Source organism: Haplochromis burtoni, unplaced genomic scaffold, assembly GCF_018398535.1.
Source record: "Haplochromis burtoni strain Fernald_Lab_line unplaced genomic scaffold, NCSU_Asbu1 Contig_296, whole genome shotgun sequence".
Taxonomy (NCBI): domain Eukaryota; kingdom Metazoa; phylum Chordata; class Actinopteri; order Cichliformes; family Cichlidae; genus Haplochromis; species Haplochromis burtoni.
Genome location: NW_024582657.1, coordinates 713,794 through 733,378, shown reverse-complemented (window position 1 = coordinate 733,378; position 19,585 = coordinate 713,794). Strand labels below are relative to the sequence as shown.

Sequence of the window (19,585 nt, the reverse complement as noted above, 5' to 3'; positions counted from 1 at the left end):
GACTATTTTTGTAGGAGAATTTTTTCTAGGCACCAGAGACTCAATCACCCATAAAATGAAAAAATCATCGCTGCTAATAAGAGTGAGTCTGTCTACACAGGAGGATAAAAATGAAACTACTTAAGATTAAGAATAATCAATAGGTTTTGACAAACCAATAGAAGTTATGTGTTATGCAAACCTCAGACACTTCCCAAAACAGCAAGAGAAAGCACAAAATCACCTTTGAACTTCACCTCTGTACATACTCCTAACCATGCTCGCAACTAATGGCAGACCAATAAACAACTTGGTAAACAAGATTATCAGTGAATTTTTCAATAGAGACTTCCTAAATTGTAGTTGCAGTTAAATGAAGAATCAGCATGACACAGGGAAAGCACGTTAAGCAGGGAGGTTATTAAAGCGCGTGACAACACGCAAGTGTGTGTGAGTCTTTTACTGATTGCAATGGTCCTAAAACTGGTTAATTATTAAAATGTCTGGTAACATCACATGACTCATTGGGTGTAAAGCATCAAGGACAGCTATGTTACACGTGAAAACAACTCATGCATGTCGTTATCCAGTGTTTATCCAATTACATTGACAAGGACTTGATTTTAAGATATCTGTACAAAGGGTAGGACACTCACAGCAGGAAAAAAAGATGCAGCTTTTTCAGAGAAATGGTAAAGCTGACTGTAGCAGATTTTAAATATGATAAAAGTAAAACTCAGAGATGTAGATGAATATTTGAATAAAAAAAACCTCTTCTCTGACTTTAAAAACTTTTCTGGTTCCACTTATATATGTACATATATACACACACATATGATTGTTTTATCTGTCATCAAAACTCAGATTAGCTTTCCTTTCTACTGACACGTAGACTAAACTATTATCAAAAATGTACTTTAATAAGAATAATCACTCGGTACTGCCCCTTATAATAGAGGATAGAACGTTTTGTTCACTTGTAAAAAACTTTGTCTCTGACCAGACGCCACCAGCTGATAAGCAAAGATAAGCCAAACAAAAACAGAAATGTCTGTGCAGTGTGTCAAAAGTCAAATAAAAACAATTAAAGAAACTAGCTTTTAATATTTCAACCAAGTCAAATCATTTTAGGGAAAGTTTTGTGCATAATGCATAATATTTTTTTAAAAGACAGAAGATGTAATCTAATATGAAAACTGTTTTTATTAAAAGAAGAAGAAGAAGATGAAAATGAACAGAGAAAAAACAAAAACAGGAAGTCACAACTGTGCATTATGTATAACTTTAAATAGGGAGTTATGTAAAATTGATATTTTGTTTTGCCATTTTAAAAAGCAGTTATCTTTCATTAGGAAAAAAAATACACATTTTCAGTGTAGAAATCAACTGTAGTTGAACATACATGGGGGGCATTACTGTAGCAATGTCATTTGTTAGTGTGCAGAGGTGTGAATCTGTTTGACCTGGATTAGTCTGTTTTATGAATGCCTATAAAAAAAAAAAAATAAATAAAATCTATTAAGATGTGAGACCAGAGATTCATGACTGTGTAAAATAACAGTTTGTGCATACATAGATCATCAAAACAAATTAAAACTACAATGAAAAGTTTTTACCTGTGTAAAAGACTCAGTATGTGAATTATACACTAATAATAAAAAGAGAAGAGTACAAATGGCCTTATTATTATTGAAAACTTTACAAACTACACATTTTTTCAGCTTCTTATACTCCTCACAGCTGAGGGGCTTTTTAAACATCTCATATTACAGAATCTTTTACACACACACCCAAAAAGTGAACTTTTACAGATTTGTGTACACATCTCCTGTATGTTTAAATTATTAACATATTTTAGTAAACCTGTTTTCCAAATCCTATAAATCAGACTGCACATCCAGACACATGAGTAGTTCTCTATGCACATTATTGGATGATATCACTAGAGAAGTGCTCCCATATATAGACATCATATTATTCACAGATACTCTGTGAGATGCACTAATGTCTTTGCTCTTTAACTGGACAAGGACTGATTCATTGGTGATTTTATATCTTAAAAGAAAAAAACAAAAAGCAGAGCTTTCTGGCGATTATGACATTTATTTATGGAATTTAATCAGTACACATCAGTATTATTACTCATGATTACTTTTGAGGTATTTTTTTTTCCAGTCTATCATGACTGTTATACAGTCACAAGGTATTTTTGGCTATTGCGTTTAGAGTTCGGACTTTGCTCACATCTGCCACCTTCAGGCCGTACTCAGGTGCTGAGAAAGAAGCTCCCATTGAGACGCAGGTGTTCCTGCACAACGTCAAGAGAAGAGAAGAAGAAGAGAATTATATAGAAAAAATAATAATTAGATCGACATGAGGTTGCAAGAAGTCTCCTAATGCATGCAACCAAAGGGACAGATCCCACCTCTCGCCTGAGACTGGAAAATAAACACACCTGAACTTCATTGCAGATTCCCGGCTGGAGCGGGCTGAGCAGTGAAACTCTTGAGCCCCTGACCCCTCTAATATTCTCTGTAGGTTCCTTTCTGTGATGCCTCCTCCTGTTATCAAAACAAAAACAGTGACAGTGAATAAATAAATAAGGTTGTAAAAATTCACACATAAATAACAAAGGAGCAATGGCGGAGGCACTAACCAGGCATTATGATAATTCTGCCCTTTGCCTGTTGAGTAGAAATGATGTGAAAATTAAAGGTTTTATGAAAGATCAAGAACAATAACCTAACAGCTATTAGAGTTTCATATGTCTGCATGTAAAGAAAGACAATCATATGGGTACACGTACTTGATCAACAAGCCGTTTAATGAGAGGCAGTCCCTCCAAAGCGGAGCTGTCACAGCCACTAGTCAACACACGCTCGAACCCTAACGATATCAGCGCCTCCAGAGCTACTGCTGGGTCATGAACCATGTCAAAAGCTGCAGTAGGATCATGATTAGTGTCATAATAAAAGCCCAGGCTTAATAATATATCATTAAGACGTTCTATACCTTTTCGGAGCTATACCTGATAATAGCATTATGTAAGGCTTTTATTCCATTAAGAATTTGTGATGCTTTTTAAGTGTAGCTGTAGCTGAAAAGAATTTTAAAAGCTTAAAGCTGAAAAGCACTTTGAAGAAGAAACTTTTACCTCGGTGGAAGGTGACAGGCAAGGGACGGGCAGCAGCTAGTGTGCAAAAAAGTAAGAAAACAAAAGAAAGAAATGGAAAAGTACAAAATGTCAAACAAAAGTGCAAAACTGTGAAATACGACTTGTATAATATAAGCAATATAAGCATTTTTTTTCCTACCTTTATGAAAGCCATCACTCATAGCCAGCTGTACTGCTATACTCTATATCAAAGATTGTTGGCTTCACTTTTTTATACTGCATATTGCAAGTAACAATGCAAAGATAGTGATAAAAACTTGAGAGAATATATAGTGTCTGATTTTTGGAGGTTAGCCCTACCATGTTCTGAGGTCTCAGTAGGACCTTTGGAAATATGATGAACTCATGGTGCTGGTTGATTTCGCTTAACATGGGTCACAACTATCTTGTGGAGATGTAGTGCATTTCCTTCTCTGGAGAGCTGACATATGACGGGCTACATGAAACCTTGTGTGAGATTAAAACTGGATTACCAAGCCTGCTGTAACACGTCTTTACCTGTGCATCTTCATAACAAGTGGTGTCCCATAATAAATTAGCTATATTTGCATAGTAAAAATACAAATATTGGATACTCAAGCCTACTAGTTCAAACTCTCTGCACTCCTGACAACCTGTAAAATGTTCCTCTTTCACAAAAACAAAATTACTGAAACAAACTGGTGTCTGTTTCAATGTTATCCCTTAATTAACTAACGGCAAAAATACAGAGCAAAGTGTCCATCAGCTGATTGGATGATTTGAACTTTTCTGGTATGCTTTTCCATACATGTGAATGGGTTATTCAGACCAAAACAATGTAATTTAATAAATGTTTTGGAGGTAAGCAAAACAGTGTGCAGGAGTTACATTCAATTGTTTTGCACACTATCATGTCTGCACCTCCTAATACAGTTTCCGGAAGATCTTTTGTTGATCCCTTAATAAATAATTAACTCAAGTTAAAGTCAAACGCTCATGTTTAGACTGCAAGTGCTTTAGGCCTTGTAAAATTATTGGTTTTCTTTTTAAGTGAAAACATGTGAAGAATGAAGGGTACAGAAATATTGGCTCTTGTGTGTTTTGCCAGCTTTTTCGGAACTTTACAATTCAACAGCAAGTTCATGTTTATTTTTATTTTTTGTGGCTAAATAAAAGGTGCCACACTGAAGGAAATGGAAGGAAATCTGATGTGACATGATTAATATAGAAATAGCCCGATCAAAAGTTTAAGACCACTTGAAAAATGGCAACAATGGCCTGTTCCAGTTTAACCGTTGTTTTCAATAAATTGCAATCTCAAATAAATGTTTTGTCTCACACCCATTTCTTCTTGTTGCATGTTGAAGCTCTACTTGGAAGCTTGTTAAGACCCAACCATGCAAAATATTACTTTTTGCCATTTTTCAGCATCTGATTGGGACTGTATTATGGATCTGTCTTATCATTGAAAAGTGACTAAAAATCTTGGACATAGCAATGAAATTTCTGTGGCTTCTACACTACTGTGATAATATTTTGCCTTTCTGACTTGCAATTCATTTTTTAGGAAAGTATATTTACAATATTGCAGTATTGGAAACAATCTGGGGATACTATTTAGAATAAATCACAAGTCTCTACAATATAAACCAGAAATATTTAATTTTAAAAGAAGGCATATGTTTTGTGTACTCTTTCTAAAGGTTGATGGTGTTTCCTCAATCTATCGAACTCATAGATATAATTCTTATAACTATTGGTTTATTTTTAGTGTTACTGTATATATTCTGTCTGGCCTTTTCATTGTTATTTAGACTGATGTAACAAATCAGGTCAAATATATAAAGAGACCATACCCAATAACTCCATGCAGAGCTCTGCATCCACCCGTCCATCTTCTGTCAAGGCACCCAGAACGAGCCCATCGGCTCCTTGGCTCTTCATAAGCTCTATGTCCTTTCTCATCACGTCCACTTCAAGGTCGGAGTACAGGAAGTCGCCCCCACGAGGGCGTATCATTACATAGATGGGGATTTTGACATACTGCTTCACTACATGTAGCACACCTGGAGTAAAGTACAGGTGGAATTATGTGTCATGCAACAAATGCCCAGGCTTCCTATATAAAATAGGATAATGCTTAGTACAGACTATGGACTACTGAAGACATAGTTAATTGGGTTCAAGTTATAAAGGCATTATATGTATTTATATGAAACTCTGCGAATCAGAGGGTGGAATAAAATTGTTCAACAGTGGTTGCTGTATTGGACTAAACACAGAGAGTAGGTATGTATATTACACAGTCATAATAAACTGGTATGGCACAACGTAGGGGAAGCAGCGGAAAAGAGAACATCAAAAGTAATAAAAACCAATAATAGACATGAATAGACATAACAGCCAAAATAAAACTCTCCACAGCACAAGCAACATCCATCATGTCTCTGACTTTATCCCACCAAACTGAACCAGTATGACCTTCAGAGACATGATGACGGCAAACCTGCAGAGAGGGCGGTAAGAACGACAAGGATCTACACACTTTAATGCTTTTCTTTCATGAACTGGGCTGCAGTCACATAGAAAGAAATTGCTTAGGAAGGTTTCTAACCGACTGAAGTGTGTCTAGGTGGCATAACAAGAGCCAATCGAGTTCTCTAAATACTAAGAAAAGGTTTTTATTCTTTTATTTTACCTCTCTTAGCAGAGGCTGCATCAGAGCAGGCTTTATGAAAGAAAAGGACATAATGACATCCCCTAATTCAAAGAGATACACTACCTGACTATTATTAAAAACAAACATAGCCATAATCGACAGCTAACACATTAACTGTGTTTTTTTTTATTCTATTTTATGTCATAGTCTGCTGATGTTTAGATTTGTTAAAGGGTATATAAACCCACAGGTGACCTCTAAACATCATACTCCTACTTTTGAAGTAGAGCTGTGTGTAAGAACAGTCAAATTCTATGTGCATCCTGTTCTTTTTTCCTAAGTCCTTATTAGATCTCTTTTTCCATGGAGGTCATAGTAACGTGATTGGGAAAGGGTAGAAAGTCTTTTTGACCCAAGCCTTGTCTGTTAAATAGTATTTAAGGATTTTCCAGAAGATGGCAGTAATGCAACTTGGCAAGTTCCAGTTGACTAAAACCTGAAAGATCTGCTGGCGCCTGATGCGACAGCTTTTCTTTTCTTTTCTTTTGTTTTTTGCTAGGGGTATCTGCAGATGCTCACCTAGACTCGGAGTGAGCCCACCCTCCAGAAGACTAGAGCACAGCTCAAGTCGACCCGCACCTGCCAGGACAGACAAGTTCTGATTACACCTATATAGACTTTTACAGCCTGTAATCTTTGAGGAATTAAATAACACTGCGTGCCAATTTAATACTCATGGTAGAGATATGTCTGAGCTAACACTTCAATATTATGCAACCGTTAACTCTGTTTTTAAGTAGAACTGCCTGTGCATGACCAATCTAGCAAGCACGCCACAGTGAGTTTAATAATAGTACGGCATGACAGTGTTCACTACTGTTCACTTTACTGACCTCCTCGTTCAGCATTGACAGCAGACTCCACTGAGTCCACGCACACCTCCATTAAAAAGCACTCTGCCATACTGACAGTCTAATAAGAGACAGGAATACAGTTAGTGAGCAAACAAGATTACGTGAAAACTCCTCAGTTAACACGTTCATTCATCTTTAGGTTTTAACTACTACTACAGCTACCTGTTAAATCCACGTCTTATCGACTCATGGAACCGTATCAGTCGTTTAAAAACGATATGAAGTCAGGTCATGTTTTGTGACACTTACTTCAGCTCATACAGCTAGTCCGTAGATCACCGTTTTCCGGGTCGTTGAATTGAAAACACGCGATTAGACGGGTGAGAATATATAAACGTTTTATGATGCATTACTGGGCGAAATGAGACGTATGCCCGCCCATGCAGGATACGCCTGAAAGCAAAACAAGCCCCCCTCCCCCCAAACGTTCTAGTCTGTGTAATATAATTTCGAAAGCCTGGTATATTATTTATATGTATATATATTTTGTTTTATATGTATATTTATTTATGTTGAGTATGTTTCGTTCCTGACAAAGAAAAAGACATACATTTTATTTAGTGAGTAAATTTCTTGTGACGTCAGAAGGTCAAAGTTGAAACTGGCCGTTAGGAAACCAGCCGGGTGACAGCACAGTAACAAACGTGCTGAAGCTTTTGCAACACTGTTGGATAACTTCAGCACTAGCGACGAGTCTGAGAGCACAGAGATGTTAATTTCGTCGTTGCGGACAACGATTTTTTGCGGGTGCAGAAGTGCTGGAAAGGGCTTTCAGTACAGCACCGTGAGTATGACTTGTGTTAGCCGCTAATTTTAGCCAATAGCTTAAGTAAGCATCATTGGGAAGGTCACACGCTGTCAGTAATATACACAATATGTCACATTACACATCTGTCAGCTGCTCTTTGTTCAGCTTTGTTTTTAATATGTGTTTGAATTAGTTAGGACAGGTAACATTAGCTGTCTAGGTGTACTCAAGAGTAGTCACGTCCAACAGCTAACTTACATCACCCATGTCTAGGCAATGCAAACTCTTAGATTAGCATTTGAGCTGAAAAAATAAATTCAGAATGGAAGAACTAATATCATAGACCCTTTAAGAAGGTTTTTGATTTATCAGTAAAAGAAGTGAAAAGATAGTGATATCAAATTCAGCAATACCGTAAGCCTTTGTTTAAAAGCTTGAAGTAAAGTAGGTTAATTAAGTCTTACATATCCAAAACTATAGAATCACCTTAAATGTGTTGTGCTTTCGTAATTTGTTAACATGCTGCTTATATGTGAGTATATGTGTGTGGTGCACTATATTGGAGGACAGCTAGACACTGGTGAGGTGTGGGGTAGCAGTGACAGATGGGTTCAAGGTGGGGGTGTCACTGCATCCAAAGCCACAGTGAAGAAGAAAGTGCAGGCAGTCGTGGATGTGGGTGGAGACCAATGCCAGGGGTGATTTGTGACAGATAAGATAAACCTTTATTAGTCCCACATGTGGGAAATTTGTTGGGTCACGGCAGAAAGTGGACAGTGCAAAGTTACAAGCAGCAAAAATTAAGAAAATCAGTGGAATAGAATAGGATAAAAGGAATAACATGCAATATAAAATAGAATAAAATACTATGTTTCGTCAGATAAATTACACTTAGTGGTACTGCACGTGTGTGTCTGTCTGCATATGTGTGGTCATCCACAGAGTCTTTGTTGTGGAGTCTGACAGCAGATAAGAGGAACAGCTCAGGTTGAGCGGACAAAATTAAAGAAGAAAGGTTGAGATGGGTTGGACATGTGCAGAGAAGGGATAGTCGATGTACTGGATGAAGGATGCTGAGTGTAAATGACATTTAAAATGACATTTTTTTTTTTTATATATAATAAGGTAAAGTTGAAGCTTTAATGCTTGTGTTGTCCATCATCATTTCAAGCCACTTCTCCCTTTTATTTACATTAGCGTTCACCGCTTCGAAAATGGCTCTTGAAGAGAGGTCACAGCACCGTCACAGTGGAGGGAGGAACGTCCACTTCAGCAGCAGCAGCTTCTGTCCCCAATGCAGCCTCAAATCGCATAGTGGGTCGATGGTTACTTGGCTGCAGTGGACTGGTGGTTGGGGCTATTGTCTTGGGTGGTGTCACAAGGTACGCATGTTTTAAAATTAGTATGTCTGTATGTACTACTTACTCACTGAAGTACTGTTAACAGGCATTTACTACATTGCTGTATTTTTATGTATTTATTTTTTTATTAGACTGACAGAATCTGGGCTTTCCATGGTTGATTGGCATCTGGTGAGAGAGATGAAACCACCACAGTCAGAAGGAGAGTGGGAAGCTGAGTTTTCAAAGTACCAGCAGTTTCCAGAATTCAAAATGTAAGGTCTCATTTTTCAGAATCACAGTACATAAAGGCCTGATAAATTTAATTAAATGTGTCTCTGTGTTATGTATTGGTCTGGCCTCTAATGCGGCAATTAGTTAATTTGGTATTATTATGTGTTTTGTTTGTTTAGATTGAACCATAACATGACTTTGCCAGAGTTTAAGTTTATCTTCTACATGGAATGGGGACATCGTATGTGGGGCAGGCTGGTTGGCTTGGCATACATCCTCCCCACTATTTACTTCTGGAAAAAAGGATACTTCACTCGCTCCATGAAGGGAAAAGTGCTGGGTCTTTGTGGATTTGTCTTCTTCCAGGTAAGACACAGCTGTGGAAATGAGAAGATCACTGGAAATAATCATTACCTCATGCCTGATTTAGACTTCTGCAGTGAATCTTTGTTGAGCCTACATCATAACCTGCAGAAGTAGCCATTAGTAAACTTATTTGTCCCTCAATGCTTTCTACCTCTTTGTGCATTCTTTCACTTATATTCTGGTAGTTGCAGCTTCTTTTCACACTGACATTGCTGACATTTCTGAGTCCTTATATTTTATGCTATAATTATCATTCCGTATATTGAGACGTTAGTCTGTCACTGACAAGTTTAAAAACTCCGGCGTAAAAGTAGCCGGAATTGTACAGAAGGAATCAGCTGTACTGAACAGGCTGCGTTGTTAGTTTCAGATGTGTTTTGGATTTACGTCATAGCTAATTCTCAGTCACTTATAGCATTGTTTTGGTTGATTGTACTAATATTTAATTATTGTCACCATCGGGTTTATTATAAATGTAAAGTAAGGAATGTGTATACATGTGTTTGTTTTGTCAGGGCCTTCTGGGGTGGTACATGGTGAAAAGCGGGTTGGAGGAGAAGCCCGAGTCTCATGACATCCCTCGTGTCAGCCAGTATCGTCTGAGCGCCCATCTTGGTTCTGCCTTATTGCTCTACTGTGCCAGTATGTGGACAGGGCTTACTCTGCTGCTGCCAGCTCACAGGGTACAGAGGGACTCTTGCCTACAGAAAAAACACAAATGATAAATTTTGGAGAAATGTAAAGTGAAACAGTCTTTTTTTTAACTTGAATAATGGCACCTTTTTCACAGATAGCAGAAACCAAAAAACTCATGCAGCTCAGGAGGTTTGCCAAGGGTACTGGTGGACTCGTCTTCCTCACTGCTCTTTCAGGTAATACTGGATCTTAAGAGAATTCAGTGTCACAAATGGGGTCGCAGAATCTGTCTACCGAAGTGCTGCTTTCAGTCTCAAGCCACTTTGGGGAAACAAAGTGAACTACCTGTAACTACAGCAAAATTGCACAGAAATTTCTCAAAAAGCAGGATGTTAATAGTGAAGACGACCATCATAGAAGCATAGGTGTTCTTTAAAGTGGCACTTGTTCTGACAGAACATAGGAAGCTCTTGGTAAATGGCAATGATGCTAGAGGAGCAGTTAGAATTTGACATGTGCAAATGGTTTTCAGTCCCGGAAGAGTAGGAGTCCACAATACATCTTCAAAGTGTTCTGCTTATTTGCGTCTGCAAAAAGCACAATGTGTTACATAAAATTCTTCAACTGTAAATTCACAACAAGACTGACTAATGAATACTAGAGTGACAGTCACTCAGAGTCATTCATGGCAACTCACAGCTGACTCCATTAGGGTAACCCTAAGTGTATATAGTGTCACATTTCCTCTCTTAACAGGCGCATACTACGCCAGTCACTTCACAGTCTGTACGAAGCTTCACACTTTGACTCTGAAACTTATGGTTTGAGGAAAGACATTTGGCCTGCTACCCCATGTAATGTTTTTGGGCTACAATTTGAGTACTGTATCTTGGCTTTTGGTAAATGTTGAAACAAAAAGCTTATTCATCTGATTTGATTTTAATCGAAAGGTCTTTTGTAAAGTTGGCTCTTAGAGGGCAAATGGGTTGAGCGGTTGTGTAGAAAAGTAAAGTTAATGTAATTAAAGGCAATACAAATGTGGTTTAATCTCTATTCATGGAGATGTATTTGAATCATTTATGCATGTACCTTTACACAGGTGCCTTTGTCGCTGGTTTGGATGCTGGGCTTGTTTATAACTCCTTCCCTAAGATGGCAGATAGATGGATTCCTGATGATCTGCTGGCCTTCTCTCCGACCCTCAAGAATTTCTTCGAAAATCCCACCACTGTGCAATTTGATCATAGAATTTTGGTATGCTATTATAGCTAAAAAATGTTGGCATTTCATTGTTTTTATTCTAATTAAACATAATATTTCCAAGTTTTATAACTCTTTTAGATTGATGTGTAATGAAATGTTAATATGTACCCCTCAAGATGTCTTTTTCTTTTCCCAGGGGATTACTTCTCTGACTGCAATTACAGGCCTGTATCTGTTCTCAAGGAGAATGATGCTTCCCAAGAGGGCTAAGATTGCCATCAGCCTCCTGGCAGCAATGGCCTATACACAGGTAGGCTAGAAGACACTGTAATTGCTATACAAATAGGTCCATTACCCTTCAGTATAAACAAATTGTGCTTTTGTGCTTTTCAGGTTGCACTGGGTATCGCCACGCTGTTACTTTATGTCCCCACTCCGCTGGCTGCAACTCACCAGTCTGGCTCAGTGGCTCTTCTCTCGCTGGCTATTTGGGTTCTGGCAGAGCTTCGCAGAATGCCCAAGTAAATTTCTGCTGTTTTACAGAGAAAACCTATCCCTGGGCGCTGCAGGTCAAAGTTTTAAGAGGCAGTAGTGAACTCGAAAAACATGAAACTGTGTTCTTTATTTAATGATGGACTTTTCTGTATATGCTGAAGCATCTGTTCAGTGGGGTATGTCAGCCCCCACTTAAAAAGCTCAAACAATTTCACCCCTGCACATTGCAATCTTTTTTTCCCCCAATCACGAGTAATAGAAATCACAATACAAGTTAAACTTTATTTAAATAAAGATAATATTCCTAAAGTGGGAAAAAAAAGAAATCACATTCATTAAATTCAGTTTTACTTGAGATTTTTTTTCCACCGGTCATCCATGTCCCACTTGCTGTTCTCATGATACTTTACACATGAGAGTCCTTAAAAAAAATATGCATCAAGGCCGTCATCAGAAATACACTCAAATGATTGCGAAAGCTTTTGCTGTCAGAGAAACCCAACTTGTGAAGTGTTTTGCTGTGCCAGGAATTTCATTAGAACATACAAAACAAAACAAAATTTTCAGCTTTAATAACCTGGCAGTTGAAGGCTGTGTACATGGTTTGCAGTCAGCTGGTTCTTCAGAAATGTAGACTGAATTACTGTATTTGTTGATGCTCACACTTTTAAAAAATGTTCTGGATGACATTTTGGTTATGAAATTGTCACATGGTCGGGTGAATCTGCATAGATACTACTGCCTGTTAGTGGAAGGAGACCTGGCTCCTGGGATGGTTTATGTAATTATGTATATTTAAGCTGTAAATGTTTCCTGTTGACATTATGATGAATCATAATTTGAATATTATTATGGACATTGCCTATTTCCCTTTTTTTGGACTCACAGATGTGGAAAAAAGGGGAATTTATGATGACTCTCCCAAAGCACTGAAAGTGTACCAGAATGAATAAAAGCAGGTCCTCACTTAAGCTGATATACACTGTTTTTTCCTGCTGTGACAGGTCAAAATGTCAAATGTTATTGCTACAGGTACTTTGTACTTTATCTCACTGAAAGGACTTATTTTAATAAAGACAATTTATGTATAGTCTGATAAATTCACACGCCAGTCCATTTTGCATAGTAACTGTGTTTTTTGTTTTTTTATTATCTCTGTACAAAATATACACATTTTGAATATGCTATGCAACCAGTTTAGGCTAGCTAGACAGTCAGTACCACGGGTTAGTAGGTTTTCATTGTTCTAGACACAGTACATGCGGGTATAGACAGGTTTTCCTTGTGTTTGGGGAAAATAACGTAACTGTGGGCAGGAACAATCAGAGCCAAACCATTCTTCCAGAACGTATAAATGTAAAAACTGCAGAACATAAAAAAATAAGAAATTGCAGGGCCGGAAGTGCATATTTTAACCAGGGCCGTTATAGTGTGCTCTGAGAGGAAGGAGACGTTAAGTGAGTGGAGAACATTATTGCTATTTCATGTTTGTTTCAGCTTTTAAGACACTTGGCCGATTTAATTACGGCCCGAGTGCCTCACATCATCTCACATTTGTGTTGCTTAGTTCTAGTGTGAAAAGAAGCAAATAAGTGGTTGCAAATTGCTCTAAAATAATTAATCTGAGCCTAATGGATGGGTTCACAACCTAAAATTGCACTTGACAGCGTGCAGGTAAACTACATGTAGTCTACCTCTTATGTCTGATTGCCCCTTATCCAGCTTGATACCCAGTAACTCCCTCTGTCTTCACCCACAGGTGGGCTAAATGTCTTGCCTTAAGTGGCTTTATGTACCTTTTTAATTGATATCTTTTCTTTGGTGTTACAGAGAGAGGGAGAATAAGAAATGGAGTGAACAATGGGGGCACAGAAAAAAGAAAACTGCTATCAAACTTTGTCTTCCCCTGCTACACACAATCACTTTATGCCTCCTTGAAATGGAAATAGTCAGATTTAATGCAAAAAGGGTGTGGAGACTTTTGTTTTTTCAAGTGGTAGAACCTGTGACAACCACATGACATTTCAGATTACAATAAGTTCACAAATACAATCTGCAATCTAATAAACTTCTCTTTGAATGTATATTCATAGACTAGTACGATTGTGGTATGTCATTCCCATGTCGAGAGAAGCTGCTAGGGTCAAAACGGCTCATTAAATTATAGTGCAATCCCCACATTGTACAGCCTAATATCACACCACTGGGAATGCTAGAAAATGTACAACAGTCAATAGACAACTACTGTTAGGATTGTAATAGTTTGGAAGGCCGGGAATTACTCTACCGAAATCTTGTGAATGAAGGTGGGTGTTGTGTCACAAGAGTCTTACATTTGTAAGACAGATGACATCTCCTGTTACACATGCACGCACACATACGCAAAGGGTGAGGCACCTGTGAATGACTAGGACAGCAGACAGACGAGCAGACTTTGGAGTATCTCTGTAAATACATAAGTAGATATTAGTGACATCATCATGCGATATTTAAATCAGTCCCTTGTGGAAAAAACGAGTTTGAAGCTCCCTCCGTAAGACGGAATCGCTCGGATCACCAGTTTGTTGGTTGCTCCCTCAGGAAGTGTCTTTTTCTCTCTTGTCCACCAGGTGGCTGTAGATTCATTTCTATTTGTATGGCCAGCAAATGAGCCATGAGTCTTAACGGCTCCAGGAAGGTGTTACCCACATCCGCAGAGGCAAGATCAGGTTCACAATGCCATCTCTCAGCCATTACGGAGGAAAGGGGAAAAGTGATCTGAGATCAGGGTTTTGGGAGAGCATCCTTCTTCTGAGTTCAACCATTAAAAGGCTGTGATAGTCCCTCCGTCAGCAAGAGCAATAAAAGTTCAAATAAAACAGGCAGGGGCTGGTTGGGTGTTAGGTGTGCAGGTGGCTGTGAGCCCACTGCTTGCTTGCTTTCTCTGTGTCTCTGGGATAAAACATAAGGTTCTGCATGATGAGGATGGGCGCTGGGGACTCTCCTTTGTTGCTTGGAGGAAGCCACTGGGGGGTCCAGTTAGAGGGAGGGGGCCCTCTCTGTGTCCTCAGGACTCAGCTCTCAACAGAGACACGAGCACAAGCTTGCAAGTCGGGAGACAGCCACACACACGCAACACACATGGAATCAGACTCTTTCTCTCTCTCTTCAATCCCGTATTCCTCTTACACACCCACACACACGTACCCCTCTCTGGTGCCAGTGTCCTCACTGGTCCAGATGTTTAGATGACATTGTCAAACAGCTGCATGGACTGCATGATGTTCTCATCCTACAAAGAGGTAAGAGATGTGCACGGGTTTATGTGCAATTTGTGGCTTTATGGAGAGTTATGTGCAGAAAATAGTTCTTGGTCAGGTACAGTGATTTCCTAGAAAGAGCAAGACTAGATGTCTCCCCTGACTTTCTTTATGCTACAATTAGCTCTCTCTCCAGTTGTAGTTACATGATTAGTGTGGTGGGATTCTAAAGGAGTGCATTTCTAAAAATGTTTTCAACACTCCTTCAGGATTTGGAATGCTCTACCTTTTTGCAAGACTCAATGAATTCATCTATGGTGACCACCCCATCTTTATTCCGGTCCATTTTCTGAAATGAAAATACAACAACCAGACATTTATTTGGCTAACAGCATCATTGTTTTCCCCAAAACAATATTGGTGCCATCAATATTTTTCTGCTTTTAAACAATCATTAAACGAGGGGGAAAGAAAACATGGTTTTGTTTGACCTGGAAGAAGCTCTCCACATGTTCTCTTGGGGCATCGTCCTGCATGGTGGGGTACGTGTATTTCCCCATCATGTCATAGATGGACTTCATGATGTCCAGCATCTCCTGTAAAGTGTATCGAGAAACAGAGAAAACAGTATTGAGAATTTCCAATAAAAATGTTTTTTTTTTATTGTGTGATGGAAAATGTCATTGATAAATATTCTGCCAGAAATCTCTACATACTTGCAAAATATTGATAATGAGTAATCATCAGCAAGTAATTCAAAGGGACCAAGAAATCAACAAATCCAAAACAATCACATGTGTGTTACCTCTTTGGTGATGCAGCCATCCTTGTTCAAGTCATAGAGGTTGAATGCCCAGTTTAACCGGTCATTAATGGTCCCTCTCAGGATGATAGACAGGCCAAATACAAAGTCCTGCGACAAAAGCGGGAACGGTTTCCTGCATTGTGTTATCTTTACTTAAATGTTGACACAGTAAATAAAGTCAAACCTTTATCACAGCCTAATCTGGGTGTACAAATACATATTTGTGTGCAAACACAAGTGATGACAAATTTCAGAAGAGCACACATCTTCCTTTATTCCTCAAAAGAAGCTGATATGTAAGAATAGAATAGAGCTTACCTCGAAACTAACCGAGCCGTTTTTGTTCGTGTCGAAGGCTTCAAACAGGAAATGTGCATACATACTTGAATCTGCAAAGGTAGAGACTTACTGTAACCCGTGTGCCCTCAAAACATGTCTTTGAACAGCTGCGATTAGCAGCAGTCTAAATATAGAGTAGATATAAAAATAATTTCAAATACAACTGGAGGTGAGTGGTTAACATTTCATCAACCTAAATATTGTGAAATGAAAAATCACTTTGCCTCTCTGCAGTGCATATACCTCAGTCAAGCCGAGTAGACTTAGAGTAAGATAATTATATTCGCTTCACTGTCATGACAAAAAGCTAAATTAACATTAACAACTGTTGTTTTAATTTCATTTTGAAATAAATGAAACTACTGGCACTGTTGGACCTCTCCGTGCTTATTGCTGGGAGAACTCACCTCCCTGAGGGAAGAACTGGGAGTAAATGTTCTTAAAGTTCTCCTCATTTACCACACCACTTGGGCACTCCTGGGAAAAAAAATAAAGAAAATACATTTTAAAAAATGTAAACTCATTAATTCCCATCTTGCACAGGATATGCACACATTCAACTAGAACCCCTGTTTTCTCACTGTCTTCTGTAACCAGACCTACATTTTTGAAGCCCCTGTAGAGGACTTGGAGCTCCTTTTTGGTAAACTTAGTTTGCTCCTGCAGCTTGTCCATGCTTTCAGGGCGATGGCACACAGTGGATAACTCAAAGTCATCTTCCACGCTGTCTGTGAGGGACAGATAAGTTTTAGTTAGCATCTACACCACATTAACCCCCATGACCTGGCCAAGATATCTAGCTGAAGTTATCAAACAGATCTTGAGCTTATCATAAAGTTTAAATCTTTATGATATCTTGTGATATTTTAATAAATTAAACATAAACAAACACTATTTTCCATACATAGCTGTGAGATTACGCTAGAAATTTCCACACATCTTTGCAGCATCTTAAGTATTATCTGAAAAGCTGAAGCACACTACAGACAACGAGTGGCCTGTGAGGAAGTGGAAGAAGAGGTTTATCACTCATAAAAATGGAAGAGACATTTAAAAAGTTCAAAGTAAAGACACTGCCAGATATTTCTTATTTCATTTGCATTCTAGCTGGAACCTATTAGCTTGCACCTGACTTTGACCTCTGTACTGTAAACATGGTATTTCTGGTATATTACATACCAACACACACACATTCCAGTACCCAAATATATGGCACACGCCTCAAATCACAAAAAGAAAAACAGCTCTGACCCACAATCCACAACACCAGATAGTTGTAGAGTTTTTGGAGTCTGTAAGGGTGTATGTAGATTTATGTGTAGCCTGAAGGTTTTGATGTGACTTTATCCACACGAGCGTCTGCGCCAGTCTTCTCAACTGACTAAAGAGGCAAGTAGGAGAAAGCAGAGATGTATAGAGTGAAAGAGCACTTGCTTTGACTGATTGAGGGGGTAGTCGAAGGCTTGCAGCACGGCAGCAGTTTGAGGAATCGCTGCTTTATGGTTTTTTTGCTTTGGCTGGTGGAAGGGTTACCTGAAATCACCAACCATAGCACAAGAGTTAGATACACATACACGCAGTCTGTGATATACACACACACACACACATGCCTATAAAGTCATGCAACGGACAGATTCAACAACAGACAGATTCATGCTGCTGACTTGGCTTAGCAAAGGGAGACCACCAACTTCAAGCTGTAGATAGTACCACCTGCTCTCAGCTCACCCCAATAAACACACAGTTTACCTCATAAGACTGATTTGTATCACGGTGCCATATCCAGTACACTGACTTTAGAAATATTAGTGCCGAGTATACCAATTCAAAACATAAACCAGCATTGTACTCACGTTCAGGTTAAACAACCACTTAATGGTAAATGGCCTGTATTTGTATAGCGCTTTACTTGGTCCTAAGGACCCCAAAGCGCTTTACACTATACACAGTCATCCACCCATTCACACACACATTCACACACTGGTGGTAATTGAAAGCAATTTGCAAGAAGGGTGAACAGAAAAACAAACCCAGCCAGAGCCCATAACATCTACCAGAGATTGTTTTGTGTGTCACGAAATGGATATTAGTAGACGTAAAACACATTGGCACAGATAAACCTGGGTACTTACTGCAAAGAAGTCCACATATCCCTTTAAGGAGGACCCCAGCAGTCTGAGGGATGAAGTAGGACATGATGGACTGAAAACCAACACAACCACAGCACCCCCACTGATTTATCTCGCCTTTGTTATGGCTCACCCTGTTATCTCTCTGCTCTGTGGAGCGTCAGGGGCTCTTGCCCTCCTGACAACATGTGGCTCTGGCATCATTTGCAACCAGAACAAGCAGAGCACGCTCTCCAAGCATACCAGATTCTTCTATCGAGCAGTCTCACAGAGGCTCAGCCATAGGCACAAGGGTCTGCTTGTGGGCAAGTGTGTTTTTTGTTGTTGTTGCAAACAGGTTCATCAGCTGACAACAATGCAGACATAACTATCAAATGCTTAACAACCAATGAAATGTGCAAAAATAAGTCAGAAAATGTCCAGTGTAACCCACAAAAGATTAATCATGGAGTAAGTGGAGCCATAAAATGAATGAATAAATTAATGACCTTTATGATATTTTAATATCTTAACTTCCAGAAACCTTCAGAACAGCTATTAAATGGACCTTGAGATGAGTGTTTCATTACCTACTTGTAATTTCTTCATAGAGTATTGTTAGTCTAATTAACATATGAGCGTATCGCTCAGTATAGTTCATCATATTCAACATAAATAGCAACTATAGGTGTCAAAGAAGTGACAACAGTGTGCAATACATCAATTTGAAAGAGAGTAAAGAAGCATACCAACAATGTATGAACACTAGTTACACCTAAATTGTTTTTAGTGCTCCAAAACCAGACATTTTTTGTAATTATAACACTGCAATCAGCATATTAGTACAGCAAAATGCTAAATCATAACGTTTCTATGATTGGAAACTCTCTTGGGTAGCATTCCAGATTACAGTTTGAACTTATCAGCATGTGTTATACTGATATGAAGGCCAAAACAGAGACACAAACAAACGGAAATGAACAAAAAAATTGCTGTGATATCTACTGCCTGTGCTCCACATGGAACACTGAGTTTTAAATACTTGTGAGACCCATAAAAAGCCAAATCTGCTGGAGACTGTCAGTGATTAGATGTGCTTGTTTAGAGACACATTTTCCTGGCTCCCTTTTAAAGCCCTCGCTCCATCTTTGTTATTTTGTCTGTATTTTTGTCCTTTTCTGGCATTAACATTTCTTGTTCTGATGTCTCAGTAAACGTGCTTTAGATGTCATGGATACGATTCTCCTGAAATAGAGATATTTGATCTCAGAGGCAGTAACCTTAATATGCACACATATCTATCTATCTATCTATCTATCTATCTATCTATCTATCTATCTATCTATCTATCTATCTATCTATCTATCTATCTATCTATCTATCT

General features: G+C 38.6%; 3 protein-coding genes across 8 annotated transcripts in view; 1 reads left to right on the top strand and 2 right to left on the bottom strand.

Annotated features, from left to right (window-relative positions):
* Positions 1-1,164: 1,164 nt before the first annotated feature.
* cutc (cutC copper transporter homolog (E. coli)) lies at positions 1,165-7,075 on the bottom strand. 2 transcript variants are annotated; one of them, XM_005940631.3, is made up of 9 exons: positions 6,938-7,075; positions 6,668-6,746; positions 6,354-6,413; positions 4,972-5,181; positions 3,134-3,169; positions 2,786-2,919; positions 2,636-2,663; positions 2,435-2,540; positions 1,165-2,287 (listed from the first exon to the last, which is right to left on the bottom strand). In XM_005940631.3, exons 2-9 carry the CDS (start codon positions 6,735-6,737, stop codon positions 2,176-2,178), a joined length of 756 nt encoding a protein of 251 aa, XP_005940693.1. In that variant the 5' UTR covers positions 6,738-6,746; positions 6,938-7,075; the 3' UTR covers positions 1,165-2,175. The 2 variants fall into 2 exon arrangements, with proteins under 2 accessions (XP_005940693.1, XP_005940692.1); XM_005940630.3 differs by having other exon boundaries at positions 6,851-6,988.
* Positions 7,076-7,269: 194 nt separating this feature from the next.
* On the top strand, positions 7,270-12,814 carry LOC102307805 (cytochrome c oxidase assembly protein COX15 homolog). Its single transcript, XM_005940632.3, has 9 exons — positions 7,270-7,472; positions 8,634-8,818; positions 8,929-9,051; positions 9,190-9,376; positions 9,892-10,059; positions 10,167-10,248; positions 11,112-11,266; positions 11,412-11,525; positions 11,609-12,814. The coding sequence occupies exons 1-9, from the start codon at positions 7,398-7,400 to the stop codon at positions 11,738-11,740; spliced, it is 1,221 nt and encodes a 406-aa protein (XP_005940694.1). The 5' UTR covers positions 7,270-7,397; the 3' UTR covers positions 11,741-12,814.
* An 830-nt stretch (positions 12,815-13,644) lies between these two features.
* LOC102308345 (Kv channel-interacting protein 2) overlaps positions 13,645-19,585 on the bottom strand; it is a 107,104-nt gene continuing 101,163 nt past the window's right edge. For 4 of the 5 annotated variants that reach the window (XM_042228006.1, XM_005940636.3, XM_042228005.1 and 1 more), the window contains exons 2-8: positions 16,697-16,821; positions 16,501-16,570; positions 16,073-16,143; positions 15,755-15,862; positions 15,441-15,545; positions 15,236-15,298; positions 13,645-14,981 (exon numbers count right to left, since the gene is read on the bottom strand). In XM_042228006.1, coding sequence (XP_042083940.1) covers positions 14,934-14,981; positions 15,236-15,298; positions 15,441-15,545; positions 15,755-15,862; positions 16,073-16,143; positions 16,501-16,570; positions 16,697-16,821 — 590 coding nt within the window. In that variant the 3' untranslated portion in view covers positions 13,645-14,933. Of the gene's footprint in view, positions 14,982-15,235; positions 15,299-15,440; positions 15,546-15,754; positions 15,863-16,072; positions 16,144-16,500; positions 16,571-16,696; positions 16,822-17,527; positions 17,627-19,585 lie in introns of all 5 variants that reach the window. The other variant, XM_005940634.3, reaches the window with a different exon arrangement.

Excerpts from the sequence above, each read along its gene's own strand:
- cutc (XM_005940631.3), bottom strand. The coding sequence starts at position 6,737 with ATGGCAGAGTGCTTTTTAATGGAGGTGTGCGTGGACTCAGTGGAGTCT. Across the intron at positions 2,920-3,133 it reads GCCTGTCACCTTCCACCGAG|CTTTTGACATGGTTCATGAC; the intron begins GTAAAAGTTTCT and ends ATCCTACTGCAG. Across the intron at positions 2,664-2,785 it reads TTAAACGGCTTGTTGATCAA|GCAAAGGGCAGAATTATCAT; the intron begins GTACGTGTACCC and ends TCTACTCAACAG.
- LOC102307805 (XM_005940632.3), top strand. The coding sequence starts at position 7,398 with ATGTTAATTTCGTCGTTGCGGACAACGATTTTTTGCGGGTGCAGAAGT. Across the intron at positions 8,819-8,928 it reads GTCTTGGGTGGTGTCACAAG|ACTGACAGAATCTGGGCTTT; the intron begins GTACGCATGTTT and ends TTTTTTTATTAG. Across the intron at positions 10,249-11,111 it reads CTTCCTCACTGCTCTTTCAG|GTGCCTTTGTCGCTGGTTTG; the intron begins GTAATACTGGAT and ends ACCTTTACACAG.